Below are 17,610 nucleotides of genomic sequence, written 5' to 3'. Positions count from 1 at the left end.
TGGGCCTAGTTGACCTATTTATTCACTAATATTGCTAGGGTTAAAAAAAAGTCTACTACACTCTTCTTCTTTATTCAAGTGCAACAATTTTTAAAGGATTCCTTTGGTCCTTTATATTTATTGCCAATTAATTTTACATTAAAATTATGTTTATTTTCTGGTCACAAATAAAAGTCACAAACCATGTGTATAACAGTTTAGGGTTACCAGTTTTAGCAAATAAAAATACAGGGTGTGCAGTTAAATAAGAACTTCAGAAAAGCAATGAATTAAATTTCAGTATAAGTATGTCCCAAATCACTGGCAAATCAGGTATTTTCCTAAAATTCTAATTTAACTAGATGCTGTAGCTGCACATTTTTTCTGCAACCCTACCAGGTTTTCATGGATGTTTATATGTTCCAAGGATGCCAGGTGAAAACTAGGAGAAATTCCATTTCATTATTATACTTAAACCTGCTCCCTGCAGAGCTGAAGTAGTTCATCAGTCAAAATAATCCCCAATTTATAAACAGATCAACTAATAGATACCTCAGGAAATCAAGTGAATTTTGACTACAGGATGAGATCTAGTTCTGACTACCAAAGCCCATTCCATTTATGGTAATTAATCCCATTTATGGCCATCTCATTAAGAAAAGAAAAAGTAAAACACAAAAGGGACAACTGGTCTCTTCAGTTAAATTAGAAGTTAATGTCATGAACTACTACGTTTAAAGGCCAATACCGTCTTTCATTTATGTTACAAAGCAAACATCCTGTGCAAAGAGGGCTGGAACTCCCCAGCGCACATCCTAGGGTTGAAGAGGCCTTTTAACCAATAAATAAGTGATTTCTCCACAGGAGACTAAACATTTGTTGGTCACAATAACAAAAAGCAGGCTGGATTTCATGTAGCACTATGATTTCCATGTATTTGTTGATACAGTTAAAGTGTTAAATTGTTTTTCAATTAAATTAAAATTTTACCCTTGACTCAAATCCTAGCAAATATTTTCAAACATACTTATATCTATTTTGTAATTAAATGATTAATTTCTTCCTCTTTGCTCTTGGTCATTACAAATACGCAGAAAGGTCTATGTGTTGCCTTCCCTTACCCCAGAATTATATTGTAATATTTGTAATTATTCACTCCAAAAGCCCCTGAGTTAATAAAATGTGATGCTGAACTAAAAAGCCTAATTGTACATAACTTATAGAGTCAATTTCATTACCTTAAAGTCATATCTAATATTTAGGGGGGAAAAAGCTCTTTTGTTTTATTGACCTCAAAAGACCTTAATTTTTATTTATTTATTTTTTATAGGCACCTTCCCAGAAAATAAAAAATAAAAAAAGAAGAAGAAAAGGGCTCAAATTAAGCTTCAAATATTCGATCAAGAAATGCCTATTTGCCATGTAAATAAAATACTTAAAAAGTCTTGCAAGGACTTGATTTTGAAACAAACCTCATGTTGGAGGTAAGTCTTGCGAAGAAACGCCACTGAAAGCTGCCACTTGACCCGGAATTCCTTTACAAGAAAAACTCACCATCACTACATGTGAGACCTGTATGAGAAACTGCCGGAATGTCAGCTTCATTCGCAGTGGCCCCATATGGCCTGATCACTCTCCCTGGCATGATAAATCACTGGCAGGACCCTTACCTTCCTACGTTTGATCTCTGCTCAGCAAGATGTGGTTTTGATGTGAAGAACTCCAGATCGCTTAGGTCAGAGACAAATAGCAGTGGCACTGACCTGCAAAGTGCTAAGTCTCTATTAGACTCAAGTGAAGAGCTGTAAGTTTCTGACAAGCTCCCTCTCCCCTGACTTTGCGGGACCCAGGCTCACTGAAAAGCTGCTGCTGTGCTTTGGAAGGAAAGTGCCAACAAGCCTCTTCCTCCTACCACTACTGCCAAGTATTAAAATCAGTTTTTCCTAAGATTTAAAGGAAGAATTCTCTTGGGAGTCACCGCTCTGCTTTCTGGTCTTATAAGTCTTTCGCAAAAACAAATATTTTGATTTCCAGTGGATCTTCATGGCACTGCTCAATCCCTCACTTGTATAAGGAGAATCATTAACAGAGGTTTCTGAGCACTACTCTCCTTGGGATCCCTTGATGTGACATTATCAAATGGACAAGTTATTTAACAATAATAATAAAAATAAAGATCTGAAGTAAACCTAAAACAAACACATTTGGGAGGCTTCTTGCAAAACAGTTGTTGTGTTCAGATGCAATTTGTCACTATAAATAAATAAAAAACCCCTGCAGAATCACTCCAAAAATTGTAAGATTAAAACTGGTGTGAATTTTAGTTGGCTGAAATAACGAGGAGTTCAAAGAAAGAAAAAAGTGTGCTATCATTTTAACAACTTCATTATTTCAACAGCCATCCTCTTTCTACCACTCATAATTAGAGACACCCGTAAATAAGCCTCTCATCAGCTCTCGGTGGAACTGAGTCAGCGGCTTGGCAACTTCATTAAAAGCAAAATGTTTGCTTTATTTTTTTTAGCTAAATGTCATTTCTGTACCCATATTTGTACGTAGGCGTCTGTACTAAATGTTGGACAATAATCTCTCTCCTTAATTCAGCTCATCAAGAGTTCCAAAAACCTCTGATTAGTGTACTGCTTTGCTAAGCCCTCTCTTTTTCTGTTGGAATTCCTGGTAATGACACCAGAATGTGGGCAAACCTCATTAGTCTCCCTGCTGTTTACAAGACAGGATTTATGCTCAATGTGCTGAACACAATCACACACATCACTAAATGGCTAGAACTACCACCCAGGCTCTAATCTGAGAAATTTTTCACTCAATGCAAATACCTATCAGCGTGGAGAAGCATGGAAGAGCAATTACAGCCAACACATGTAGTCTTTTAAGAGTACACCAATAAATATCCATTTGTGAAGGTTAATTTAATGCAACCCAGGGTGTTATCTGGAATAGTATATGTCACTGATTCAATCCATTAAGTAATTACTAAATTCTCAAGAGGGCTCACAGAAGTCAAATGTGGTTATTCCAGGTTCATTGCTTCTGGTCTCCCTGAGGACCACTTAGGCCAACAGCTGGAAGAGCTGACTACAAAGGTTCCCAGCCATATCTAACCATTTTTATGAAAACAGGTAATGAGTCTAACAAGGAAGGAGAGTCATTAAGAGCCTGTCCTGAGAGAAATACTTAGAGAAGCAAAAGAGAAGCACAAGTGCGTAAAAAATAGAAACAGAGATGAAAAAGATGAGAAGAAGGAGGAAGTAGAGGAGAAAGAGAAATGTTTTCTCTCTAGAAGTGAAGGCAGAGAAATCTAGAGACTAAGGTCTGGCTTTAGAAGACAAGTTGGCAGCAGTTTCCTTAGATAGGGTTTTTGAGCCATTGACTACAAAACATTAATTGTGCATCCCAACCACCACCACCCTCTGTCACTGAAACTCTATTAAAGTTTGGATATTGCATGAATTTCTGGGGCCCCTCTCTATTTCTCTATTCTGCATCCCCCCCCCCCAAGGTTACATGTAAAGGACAGATCTAGTTAGTGAGAAAGGATTGCTCCTAAAAGACAACATGGAAGATATCCACCCATCTCTCTGACAAGTGTCTTCCCCACAAATGATGGTTTATGGCAGGAGAAGAATCGTTAAAAAGAATGTGAAATATATTCGCTTTCCACACATCCTCACTCCCAATGGAATCTAATAACCATAACAAAGAAAAGCGCCCATTTTGAATGAAAACACAAACAAGCAGGTGTTAGTAAGGGCCATGTGTGACTGACTACGCAATCAGTGAGAACCTAAAAGCACAGTTCTTTCTCACAGCCTAAAGAATCACACCTGCCCAGGTGATTCATACCTAAAGTGTGGGTTATATCAATAGTTTTCTCTCTTTGGTTTCTATGCGCATTCTCATCTTTATGTCAGGTTGAAATTGTTGCTAATGGTAGCTATGATGATGTCAACTATAATTAAATTTGGAATTTATATTCAGAGAATTGAGTTTGGGTTTATCCAGCAAAACACTCAGCAGAGCTTTAAGCTAAGAGTTCAAATTTTATTGCCTTAGTTGTGGTTCTTGTGCGTGTTCTTATTGTTATGAGCAGGAAAAGAAAAGGATTATTTGAGTTCTGAAATTGTCACCTACTAGCTAGTGAGCCTGGAAAAATTATTTAACTTTAATATGTCTGATTTTCTCACTTATAAAATGGAGATGTCAGCATAATATTTATATTTTAGGACTGCCACAATTATTAAATGTAGTCGCATGTGAAAAGCCCTTTGGAAATGTATTAATAATAAAATCTGTAGAGTAGAATATAATAAGTATTCATTCAACAAACATTTCCTAAGCATTTATACTATGAGACACTGAGCTAGATGCTCAGAACTACCACGATGAATAGGAGTTTATAATCTAGTACAGTTTAGGAGTAGGGAGTTACACAGAAAAATATAATACAAGACAAAATTTGTACCATTTAGGAGAAGTACAAACAAGTAATATGGCATTCAGAGAATATAGGTTCAGCCTTCTTTAAAAAGTATGGGGCCAACCCTGTTAGTTATTACGTAAGTACTGCATGCACAGAAGGACTAGATTCCCTTTTAAGGTTGGAAAATTTCATTCTTCTTCATTAGCTTCTTCAGAATTAGATGCACACATGAACAGATCAAATAACTTACAAAATACAAGCACCTCGGTGAATGAGTGTACAACATCTGCTTTGATTCAAAACACAGTTAAGTTAAAACATTAACAAAATACAAAGTAATGTTATTTTCAAGCCTGATGCTAAGGAATAATTTAAATCCCCCAAACTAGCAGGATAAAGCACAGTATTGAATCAATTGCTCAAGAAAAAGGGTCTTTCTATTAGAAATTCTTTTTCACATTATATTCATTGTCATCTCTCTACTTTTTCTCCAGTCCCCAAAACAAGTAGCACACAGTGAACAATTCATCTATTTACCAAGTAATAACCCTTCAAAAATGTATGATGTGTGTGTGTGTGTGTGTGTGTGTGTGTATGAGTGATAGTGAGAGAGAGAGAGAGAAAAAAACACAATAGTACCTACATTTGAGCACATATTCTGCTCTAGGTAATGTAAGAAAAGTAGGGAAATTAGTCTTGACATGAAAAGTTGTAATGATCATGTATTCCAGAGTTTTCTACAATGACACCTTAAGGTAGATTTATGGAATGCATTTCTGCTCGTAGTTTAGGAAAACCAACATATATTCAAATCATCCACCAACGCAGGACTAGTTTCTGATATTTTCCCCTAATGGAGAAGACTAAGCCCAGAAAAGAAACACACATTCTGGGCTCCCTCATCTTATTCCAAAATTTCATAAAATACAATTTTGAAAATTTCTGACACATTAATATCGTTTGACTTTCGTATATGTTACATCATTTGTCTTTAAGATTTATCTGTGTTCTTGTACATAAACAAATACCAATTACAAGTGGATAAAGACACAAAGGTAAAAATTTTAATAAAAATAAACTTTGAGAAGACTATGTAGAAGAATATCTTTAAAAACTTGGAATAATAATGAATTTCCTAAACAAGACATCACAAGCACTAAACATTTTTTTAAAGATAGAAAAATTCTCCATTTACATTTAAAGCTATATGACAATTACACTAGAAAAGAAGAAGAAAGAAAAAGCACAGGGGAAGGAAATGTTCACACAGTATTGAACTGTTAAAGAATTATAACCTGAACATATAAAAATTACCACAAGTCAGGAAAAGCACACACCTACACAAACAGAAATGAGCAAATTCTATACTGACCAATTCACAAAGGAAGAAAGTCAAATGGCCAATAAATATATGAAAAGATGCTCAACCTCACAAGAAATCAGTGAAATGCAGATTAAAACTGCAATGAGATAACTTTATACTCATCGGGTTGGCAAAATTTAGTAAGTATGAGAAGTCTAAGTACCGGTGAGGATGTAGAGTAATGGGAACTTTGACAGACTGCTGGTGGCAGTGGAAACTAGTATAACTGTGTTGGACAGAAACCTGGCCATCTGTAATTAAGCTGTGGATACATATACCCTATGAGTCAGCAATATCACTTCTAAGTGTATATCCTAGAAGGCCTTTCACACAGGTGTACAAGGAGATGTGTTCAGGAATGTTTAATGCAGCATATTGTAATAGTAAAATGCTAGGAGTATCTTAAATGTCAATAGTAGAAGAATTAAATGTTGTGATATATTCAAGGAATGGAATACTGTGCAACAATGACAACGAATCAATTGCAGGTACATGCAACAACATGGGCGAATCTTGAATATATTAAGCAAACAAATCAAATTGCAGAAGGATGTATACACCATGCTACCATTTATATAAAAAGATTTAACATGCAAAACAGCCGCATGTATTGTTTGTGAATACATATACACACACCTATGGGAAAGATAAATGGCTCTGAGGAAGGAAGGGAGAGGTAGAGAAGAAAAGGGAGTTCGCAGGGGAGTTTCAGTGTATTTCTTTGAAAAACAAATTGAAGCAAACATTGCAAAATGTTAAGAACTAACAAATCTGGGTATAGGTACATGTTTGTTACATTATTGTCTATAGTCTTCTGTATGTTTGAAACATTTCATTTCCTGTCATGTCTAACAATACATTATGCTGCTCAGCAGCAAATATCTCTCTACCTTCTGAATCTTCAAGGTGCTTAAAGTGCACTTGTCTCAGGCATTTAGCACCTTCTATCATGCACCATAGTTACTGTGTACATGTCCTCCCCCCGTCCCCAAGTGGGACTCTGCTCCAGCCTCCTTTAGGACAAAGTCCACATCTATGTATCTTCGTGCCAGATAGCGACTAACAGTGCTTTGTACACAAGAGCCCCTAATAAATGTCAAATGAATAAATTCAGGGAAGCAAAAGGGTAGCTCTGGCTGCAGTTAAAAATAAAAATGACCCCAAGATAATACAATTAGATATAACCTTCCCTGTGAAAATCAAGTTACACTGGTACACTGAGTATCAGATTCTAAAATATAAATGAGGTGGAATTCACTGGTTTCAGGCTTGCTAGAGAATTTAACCAGCCTCATACTGGTTCCTGATCTCCTCCCAAAAAAGGATTCGGTGAGGAAGTCCATTTTTCACACGTAGGGAAATAAGATTTTAAGTTATCCTCTGTAGATGCTTAGACACTTCATAATTTTTATCTTCCCAGGCAAGGTGTCATTTCCCCTCTTCCTTCCCACCCTAACTCCCCATCACTACTCACACCTCAGCCCACAGATCTGGTGTGTGTTTTGATGCTGGGGATGGGGAGGAAGAAAATAGTTTATTTTTGGCTGTTAGTAGGTTTACTAAATCCAACATATTTTGCCAGATCCACTTATGGGGAGGTAGGTTCCATCCTACCTGTGGGAAGAGCCATACAATTTATACCATTTTTTGGACTCAGTTTAATCTTTAAGAAACCCCTAGAAATGACCTGGGGCAAAAACCCTTAAGAGTCACTGGATTTGAAATCAGAAGACTTAAGCTAGACAAATCAAAATTATGTATCAGAAAAATATACAAAAATATAATATTTTAATTATTTTGAAAAAATTTCCTTATATTTTATAATCAAGACTAGAGGCCCAGTGCATGGATTCATGCACGTTGAAAGGAAATTAATTAGAAGAAATATTTTAATATTGCTATTCGCCCTTTCTCTATAATAGAAATGTCAACCAAATTCACGATCGACAATGACAGGTCAAAACGACAAGCATGCAATTGGCACCCGCGAGAGCTTTATATGTATTGCACATGCACAAGTCAACATAGCCTTTTATATATATAGAATAAACTTGTTTAATTAGACCTGCTTTCTGATTTAGCTAAACTTTTTCCAGTCCAGTGAAACACCTCAACTTCTCTTTCAGGTAATTGTCAGCAACACAGCAGTAAATATCAACACGAAGCAGATTACTATTATTGTAGATCACACAGGGAGAACAAAGGGTAAAATATTTAACTGCAGCAGTGTTTGACTATATTCTGCACAGTGAGAAAACCTGAAGTCATTTTCAAGGTCCACCATTTCTTACTTCTTTTCAGTTGGGTCAAGTTTCTAAACTTTCTAAGTATCTGTTTTCTGGCTAATGAAAACAGGATTCTACCAAGTCTCCTATCTACCTACTCCAAGACTTCTGTGAGGATCAAATGAGATGAGGCATGGGAAAACGCTTCACAGATATTTGGTTACAGTGTAAAGTGTTTCCACCTGGCTATAAAGCAAGTCATGTTCCTGGGCTGAAGAAACTCCAAGGAGGCTAGTCTCTAGGGAGAGGAAGCTGGGTGTTGCTATGTGACATCATTACCTGGCACCCACAGCAACCATTTCTGGGCTGGGCTGGCCTGTGGGCCACATTTTTGCACCATGGGGTCTTGGCAGTGTTGGCTACAATTTAGTGGGGTATCGCTTAGGGGTGGTGGCGGGGCCTGTGTCCCACTTGGGAGAAGCCGAGTGTTGGTTTGTCAGAGCCAGGTCCATGGTGCTGTTTCTTTGTAAGCGGCCAGTGCGTGTCACAGCAGCTCCGGCATTGAGCATCTGCCTCCTGGTGGTCAGTGCACGTCACAGCAACCAGTTGGACATTTTCTAGGACACTTAGCATTTTAGCCTTTTATACATATAGATTGAAGAGTGTTTTGGTACCACTGATGATATCCTAAATTCTTCTAAATATGAGACAGGTGTTTCCAAGTTCAACTGGACAATATGTCTTATCTCTCCAGAGATGTAGGAATAAAGAAACTGCTACTTTGTTCTCCAAAGATCAAACTGTAGTGAGGGAAGGCAACATAGCAGATAACTACTTCTGGTAGTAACAGAGCAGCACTGGAGGAAACGGAAAGCTTCCTTCTATAACAAAAATTAGAATGTTCACCCATGACAGTCCAATTTTCAATCACAATCTATGGAGGTCAATAAACCTCTGTGTTAGCCCCTGTAAAGTTTTGCTGAGAGACCAATTATTATTTCAACTGGAATTTTCAAAGTCTGGAAGTGTTTCCAAATTATGTGATACAAAAGAGACTTGCTGTAAATAAACTCACTAAGAGTTAAGATTATGAAGAGAGACAACTTGAACATAATTCGGGCCAAAAAACAAGCAATAGAGATATGCCAGAGATAAGAAATTCCCAATTTGAAGAATCTTACATATCTGAACAGTAAAATGGAATAGAGCTCAAAGATATGTCTGAAAAGGCAATTAAAATTAATCAAAGTGACATTTTGGCTATCACTTTTATATGCATTAGACTCAGTATTTGAAGAGAAATGAGTGGCTTTGAAATGACTGTCACAGCAAATAAGAAAAAAATTAAAGAAATGCTAGAAGGACTTTCAAAATAGTCACTGCATGGTGCTTTTCCAGGTGAAGTGCCCCCAAATTGGGCAGTCAGGACCAGTGAAAGTCTAGTCAGTTTTAAATTATATAACTTAATATACCTTCCCATTTCTAAATAGTATCTTCCTTCAGAGAATGTCCTCACAGGCTGTCATATTTCCTAGATCTAAGCACCAATGACTTGGCAACATCTTGGTCCAAACAACTTAAAACACCAGAAATGACTCTCTGCAGTCTGACATTTAGGCCCAGTCAGTTGGGTATACTGAGGCATATTAATGCTGAATTTTGGCACACAAGTGTCAGATACCTAATTTAACTATTAAAATACAGTCATGCACTGCTTAACAATGGAGATATGTTCTGAGAAATGCATTGTGAGGCAATTTTGATCTTGTGTGAATACAGTAGAATGAATTTACACAAACCAAGATGGTATAGGCTATTACTGTAATCCATGCCTATATTTTTAAAATTTCATTTTTTATGACAGTTGACATGCAATATTATATTAGTTTCAGGTATACATCATAGTGATTAGACATTTACATCCCTTATGAAATGATCACCCTGATAAGTCTAGTACCCATCTGGAAGCATACATCCTATATAATAAAAGGCTAATATGCAAATTGACCAAACACTATGATGTGCACTGACCACCAGGGGGCAGATGCTCAATGCAGGAGCTGCCCCCTGGTGGTCAGTGCACTCTCACAGGGGGAGCACTGCTCAGCCAGAAGCCCTGAGCTGGGCTCATGGCTGGCAAGCATAGCGGCGGTGGCACAAGCCTCTCCCGCTGCCTCCACAGCAATCAGACATCCCCCAAGGGCTCCTGGACTACAAGAGGGTGCAGGCCAGGCTGAGGGACCACCCCCCCCCACCCCTGAGTGCACGAATTTCATGCACCAGGCCTCTAGTTTATTATAATATTATTGACTATATTCCCTATGCTGTACTTTACTTTTATACAACTGGTAGGGCAGTAGGTTTGCTTATACCAACCTCATCACAAACACATGAGTAGTTACAGTTTAAGCCCTGACTGTTGGCTTTCCTTTTTATAATACAAGTGCCTGATTTAAGCTTTGATTGCTGAGGCATCCACCTTAAAGAGGCAATACTTCTAAGAAGGCTATCTGGAATGCACACAATCCCAGTCACAGGACTGGACAAAGAGTCAGTCCACCTCCTCCCATTTAGGCTCCTTTGTTTTAGAGATCTTGATTGATTTGGATAACTATTTTAGGCTATTTGTTTTGTTTTGTTTTTATTTTCCAATACTTTAAGTTCCCCCTCTTATGTTTTGAATTCACCAATAAAGAGTGAGGCAGTGTGAAAGCTAGCTCATGCCCTCTCTACTCAGGACCTTACTGTGCCGTGGGGCATGTGAGCCAGAGGAGCACCCCCAGCCACTTCTAGCTGACAGCAGGACTATCGATGGGCTGAGATGGCCCAAAACAGCAATGCCCTGGGCTACAACATTATGATGGCTATGACATCACAGGGGATAGGAATTTTTCAAGTCCATTTTAATCTTATGGGATCGCTGTAGTAAATGCAGTCTCTTGTTGGCCTAACCACCGTTATGTGGTGCATGACTGTATTGGCTGGGAAACTGATTTGGTTACTTTTTTGGTAAAGGTAATACCTTGGTAGGGAAACCTCCAAGGGATCCCATTTGATGAAAATTCAGTGTAAACATACAAGCCATGCAGAATATTACTCTTATGACTTATTAAACTACTAAACATTAAATAAATAAGCAGAATACTAAACATTGGCCTGTTTGTAAAACTTTATTGTCCATACAACTCTGATCTTTCTTAATGGGCCTCCATTAATTTGGAACTACAAATGTAATGACCACTTTAAAAACATGAAATGGGATTAGTCCTTGGTTGATTATCATTATACGCCATTTACTTTCTCACACTAACAACTAGAAATTGATACCCAGTGAAGACACCCCCTAAGAAGAGACACCATCCATAACTGCTCACATAGCTAACTAAGTACATATCTGATCAAGATTTGAACAAAGGCCTATTTTAATTCAGAGCCTTTCTATTTCTAAGTCAAGGCTTTATAAAGTGTGGGCCAAATGGTCTCTGTTGCAAATACTTGACTCAGCCATTGTAATCCAAACGCAGCCACAGACAATATGTAACTGAATGAGTGTGGCTGTGTTCCAATAAAACTTTATTTACAAAATTAGGTAGACAGTCGGTAGTTTGCTGACCCCTGCAAGTTGTCACTAAAATAACTAAAAAGGCAAAAATATCCATCAGTATTTGTATTCCACCACCCAACTTGAGAGAGGACTATGCATGTTGGTATTTGGGATGCTTGTCTAATGCAACAGAGAACCAATTATGCAAGCCTGGCTTCTCTTAAGCCTGAACACAAGGAAATGAGACCTCACAGAATAGGCTCCTTGGAGAATCTTCTACCCTGAAATGGAAACACCAATTCCTCATTTTATAGATAAAAAGGACTTGATGATTCTATATGGTAACATAGGCCCATACAGAAGGCATCGGGGCAGGCAGGAGCCCAGGTGAAGGACCTAATTCAAGTCTCACAATGAAGTTGCTCAGCTCCCCTGTGTTAAATGGAGATGATACAAACGTCAAAAAGCTGTGCAATTGCAAAAAGTTTTTTTAATGCAAGTTCCCACTAAATGTACAGTTTGATTAATAATTTATGATTAAGACAGACAATCTCAATTAGAGGCAATTAGACCCACACCATCTTATAAGAAATGATCCGTAGGATAGGCAACAATCTTGTCCCAGACATACAAACCATAGAAACACCAAAAATAGTCATTTAAAGTTAGGGAATCCGAAGTCACAAAAGGAAGCTCTTAAGAGGAGTAAGCCAAGTCATACTCTCTCCATGTTTGCAATAGAAGCAACACAAAATGAAGATTTGAAGCCTCTCTCTCTCTCTCTCTCTCTCTCTCTCTCTCTCTCTCTCTCTCTCTCTCTCAAAAAGAAAAAAGAATGTGACTATTAGGAAAAGCAAAAGGTATGGGGAGGAAAGCTCTATCAATTTTTAAAAGTCAAGGCCAAGGTTTTCCTTATCAATTTTTCCTACTTCTTCCTACTCTCTCGCTCCTTCATAAGATATATATGAAAGTGCTTGGTAAACCATTAGGCCCTATAAACAATGTAAGTAGCATTATATGTATTATTGTCATTATTGTTATTTTTACATTAATCAACTGAACTACCACCAGGTTGACAACTAATTTTTGGCACTCAATGCTTCCACAGCCCGGCTAGCATAATGGAAAGCACACTTGTTAGAAACATGCCCATTCATATTTGAAACTGAAATTGACTTCAGAAAACAGATGTTCAATAAAAGGTTGTTAACTGAATAAATAAAAGAATAAATAGTAGTTACGCCATGCACATCAGCTCTGATTATCAGTTGATTACCTTTTATTTTTCCTTTTCTAATTTAGTAGGTCAATATCCCATAAATGTCCCCCTTCCTCCTTCTGTTCTAGCTCCCCACAGTATCAGATGCTGGAGTAAACCCAACACTTTATATTACTGTTAGTTATGGGCATAAACTCTCACTGAAAAAGTAATCAACAGGGAAAGAGTGCAACCCATGTGTGTGTGTGTGTGTGTGTGTGTGTGTGTGTGTGTGTGTAGTGTAGTGTGGAGAGGGAGGGGCCGGGACAGACGGACTAGTAAAGTCAGGAGAGATGATGCAGACAATGGAGAAGGTAGGGTGGTTTTCAAGTTTCCAAAGACCTGGGGATCTGGAAAAGATCTTTTGTGCAGTTCTAGGCAGTCAGTAAAGTACCAGGCTTGATTTTACAATGTGTGTGCCCCTATGATATATTCAGCTATACGAAACTTCTAAAAACTAGACTGATAAAACAAACAATTCAGAAAAATTTTAATTGATAAAAGCATAGCTAAAAGCAATCAAACTCTTATGCTAGCTGTTAAGCGTTCTTCTTAGCATGCAAGCAAGGAAGTATCCCTTCTCTCTACCACAAAGTAGTCCACTCACTCCTTTGTGTTGGTGCTGTTATCACACTTCCTTGACGAATGCAGTCTTATTTGTTTGTTTAACATATTCTTTAATAAGAAATCACTTTTAAAGCTTGAGGTCTAGCTTGCTTTATTAGGAAAATAAAAAGACACATTCCAAAGATAGTATTGCCATTGATCATTAGTCTAAAATGGGTAGTGGACCTTCAGGCTTATTTTCAAAACTACGTGTAATTGCCTGAAAGTCAATACGTACAAACCAGGAGATTCAGCATCCTTGGAGATTGAACTTTAATTTTGGAGCACTTTCACTGGACCTTTAACAAACAAAGGCAGTAACTTTCCTCCCTAATTATCTCCCGAATTCCTTTTTTTATTAAAAAAAAAAAAAAGAGTAAAATAGTCTTAGGAGAAAGAGAATGGTGAATAAATACAATAATACAAGATCCCAGTGCAAAGTTTCCTAGATGTATGCTACTTGAAATTCTCAGTAGCGACTTTATGTTGGTCCCAAAATCATATTTTTTAAAAATCCTTCCGCAATAGCCTTCACTAAAGATGTATTTGTTTAACAAGACAAAAAAGATTGAGGATCCACCTATGTTTGTCTTGTACCATTTTCTGACACAAACATTGTTGTTTCCTATGTGTTATTTAACAAGCCCTCTAGCATAAGAATTTTTAACTACTAATTACCTTTTTAGAAATCCCTAATGAATGTGGTATCACTATTCTAAAGGACTAACTGTCCATTCTACCTTATTCATTCTTTTGCTTAAAAATGCTAATATAATTTCCCTCACTTGTGACCATAAGAGAATTTTTTAAAAACTCCCCATTCATCTTATTTTTCCTTTTAAGTAAAACAGCCTTCGCCATTGCCCTCAGCTACCAAAGAGCAGCTTTCTGCCCCGCGTTAAAAAGGCTGCATGCCCACCACGCTTGTCTCGGAAAATTTTAAAGTCTCACCAAAGAGCTAAGGAGGAAGGCTGGGAATGTTCAGAGAGACCTGATTTTACAAGGTTTTGTGAAAAGAGCTCGCCTTTCGATTAGGGCTACTCAGTGTTTATGAGGGGTGTTTGTCAAGCCAAAAATAAGATGCCTCCTCCCCACAAATTAAAGAATCAAGTTACAATCCATTATTTCATTTCTGATTGTTTTTCTTTGTAATAAGTGGGAAAGCGGATACTGGATAAAAGTCTCCCCTGAGTGAAATGACTCCACATTAAAGACTTCAATTAGCTATAAATCAGTTGTCTTTCCTACTGAGGGAGAACAAGAGAAAAAAAGAGAGCGGGGGTAGTTAGAGGGAAAGAGAGCTGGAAGAGTTTCCAAATTAAATTCGGAGATACCTACTGCATACCTAAAACTCCTTTCAGGGCGGGGAGGAGAATCTGTTCAAAAGTGAGGCTAACTCTGAGGATCAGGTCCTCTCTCAGAAGGAGATCTTGCATCTTCATGATTTTAAAGTGAGGCTGGAGAGGTTAGAGACGCTCCTAAAACAAAGCTGGGTGCTGCAGGCGTCCCCCTCTTGTTCCTGGACCCAGAGAAGTGCCAAACACTGGCACAATGGGATGCAAATGATGCCTAAGTGGCTGTAACCACTAACGACCTCTCATTAAAACGGCTTTCAAACATTTGTCACGCCACCTAAAACATAACTAACAGGTACACCAAATGCATCTAAACTGGCACTCAAAGCAGGAACCACCCTGATTTGTAACCTAAAACTCAACGCAAGGAAAATTTTAATATTCCGATGTTGGTTTTTTTGTATTTCTTTCAACCATTAAGTCAGAACCAAACAATTTACTTCTCGACAAAATTTAGTTTATCGTGCAATAAGCATGATGGAAAACAACTATAACCATATTGTGTGTTCTCAGTGTGTGTTTAAGTTAATCGGGAGTTTAGGGTAGAAACAGAAAAATCAAACAAGAGAACTGTAAAATGAACTCCAAGAAACATGACTTTAAATCCCATCTCTCCCTCCCGGTGCTATGACACTATAATTCCCCTATGTGAGTAATTAATAATTTTCTTCGATGTCGAGTTTTTTTTTTAAAGAAAGTAAATTCAATTTATACTAGGTAGCGAACACATATTCTTTTTTCATGTGGTGCAACAAAAAACATTCGTGCTTGGCAAACCCAAGATGTCAGAGTTCGTTATAAAGAGTAATTTTTTTCCCCCAGTTCCAAAGCGAGCCTGTTAATTTCTACAAATGAAAAGACTTCCCAAGTTTTCCAGGGAAACTGCCACTGCCGACAGAATTCGAACGCGACGCTGACGCTGGGTCTACTGCGCTCAGCAGCCAGGTTCCCACGAAACCTGTGCGGGCAGCCAGCGCCCGCGCGTCTCCCGCCGTCGGGACCCCGAGGACCTGCGGGGCAGGCGACCGAGCGGCCCTCGACGGCGGGGGACCCAGAAGCCACGGCCAGGCTGCGGGGCCAACCTGGCGGGACGCCCTTCTTCCCCATTGGCAGAGCCGCCGCGGTGCGGGCGCCGTCCCCGAAGCGGTCGCGACCCCGAGTCGGATGGAAGGCAGCGGCGGATGCGGTTTGGGGAAAAGCCGTTGACGGCGAGCCCTCCGCGCCGCGTTTCCCGGGTGGCCAGTCCCCGAGGTGTCCCCGACCCCGCGGGACTTCGGCAGCCCCCACCCCGAGCCCGGGCGCCCCTCTGCTGCGCGGGGGTTACAGGCTGGCCCCCGCCCCCTAGCAGCTCACGCAGGGCGAGGAAGGCGGCTGGAGAGGGTGTGCGTGGCCGGCCGGCCGCCGCCGCTTACCTTGGTGTACTTGATCTCCAGGTTGGGCGTGGGCGACGGCAGGAGGTGCAGGGACGCCATGAGCGCGGCGGGGTCGGCCTTCACCTCGCCGGGCATCTCGATCTTGCTGGAGGTCATGGTGTCGCCCCGCGGCGTGGCGGTGCGGGCTGCGGGCTGTGCGCGGGGCGGCGGGCGCTCGCCTGTTTATAGGCAGGTGTCAAGCGGGGGCGCTTCTTATTGGACGTGAGGGCCGGGGCGCGGGGGCTGGTCCATCCTACCTAGGTCTCGGGGCGCAGCGATTTACATACAGCCCGCCGCCTGGCGCTCGCGCCCACGGTCAAGGGCGTCCGCGCCCCCGCTCCCCCCCCCCCGCCCGGGCCGCGGGAGCCGGCCCCCGCCCACGCGCACGCCCACGCCCACGCCGCCCTCCTCGACGGCGGAGCGCGAACCTGCCCCGGGCTGCGCGGGCTCGGACAGCGGGGCGGCCTCGCTCTGGCCGGGCCGGCGTCGGCGGGAGGCGCACCTTGGCCGAGGGCGGGGGCGGGTCGTGGCCCCCGAAGCGGGTGGGAGCGGGGCGCGCCGAGTCGGCGGGCCCAGCCCGGGACGGAGCTGCAGGGTTGCGGAGATCCCCTCCCACCCGCGTGCCCGGGGCCCCTCCAAACTCCGGCGCTCCTTTCCTCCCGGGGGTCAGGGAGGGGGCGCCCTCAGCTCTCCTTCCCTGGGCAGGGGCGCGGGGACTTCCGCAGCGAGCCTCGCACACCTCGTTCTCGCAACCGAGCCCCAGGTTCGCCTGGGCCGCAGGGTCGGGGCGGGCAATGAGGAGTGGAGTCCCTCGTCCCACACTCAACAAGCGTGTCCCGGGAACCCGGCGACTCCGCGGGCCCTGGGCGGGCTTCTCCCGCCCGGCTGCTGCCCTCTGCCGGCCGGGACTGCCCGGCTGTCCGGGCTGCGCCGGGGAGGCGGGCCTTGGTCCTCACAAGCTCCTCAGCGTTGCAAGTTTCATTTGCCCTCTAATCTTTCTTCTGGGGTCCCTCCTTCCAGCTCTCATATTCCTCGCCCGAAAACACACAAACGTTCCCTTGTTTTGCTTTTTTTGTTCTTCACCCGAACAGCTATCATCCCGCTGGACATGGGGCCCCTCACTTAACTACCCCCTTGGGCTTGAGCTTCCATATTTATAACCCCCTATTTTAAGTGTTTCCGTAGTTCCAATAGGCCTTCTTCTCGTTTGTGGGCACCTAAAGGTCAGCATGTAAGTGTCCATCTGTCATGGACTCAGGGCTCAGTGGACTAAATCTGGGTCCAAATGAAAAGACCTCTATAGGGCACTTCCCTCCTCCCATTATAATCCTAACGGGGCCTACTGATTCTTATCCTAAATGCAATTTTCAGAGCCCTGAGAACCCCATTTCTTTGGGTGTTAAATGTCAGTCAGAAAAGATCTTGCC

General features: G+C 41.1%; 1 protein-coding gene across 2 annotated transcripts in view; it reads right to left on the bottom strand.

Annotated features, from left to right (window-relative positions):
• ALDH1A2 (aldehyde dehydrogenase 1 family member A2) overlaps positions 1-16,940 on the bottom strand; it is a 97,713-nt gene extending 80,773 nt beyond the window's left edge. Inside the window, exons 1-2 of one of the 2 annotated variants that reach the window (XM_059700223.1) lie at positions 16,923-16,940; positions 16,184-16,362 (exon numbers count right to left, since the gene is read on the bottom strand). In XM_059700223.1, coding sequence (XP_059556206.1) covers positions 16,184-16,300 — 117 coding nt within the window. In that variant the 5' untranslated portion in view covers positions 16,301-16,362; positions 16,923-16,940. Of the gene's footprint in view, positions 1-16,183; positions 16,484-16,922 lie in introns of those variants that run through there. The other variant, XM_059700232.1, reaches the window with a different exon arrangement.
• Between the last annotated feature and the right edge of the window lie 670 nt (positions 16,941-17,610).

Source organism: Myotis daubentonii, chromosome 1, assembly GCF_963259705.1.
Source record: "Myotis daubentonii chromosome 1, mMyoDau2.1, whole genome shotgun sequence".
Classification (NCBI taxonomy): Eukaryota; Metazoa; Chordata; class Mammalia; order Chiroptera; family Vespertilionidae; genus Myotis; species Myotis daubentonii.
The sequence above is the reverse complement of the archived record's forward strand: the minus strand, read 5'-3'. Positions and strand labels throughout refer to the sequence as shown.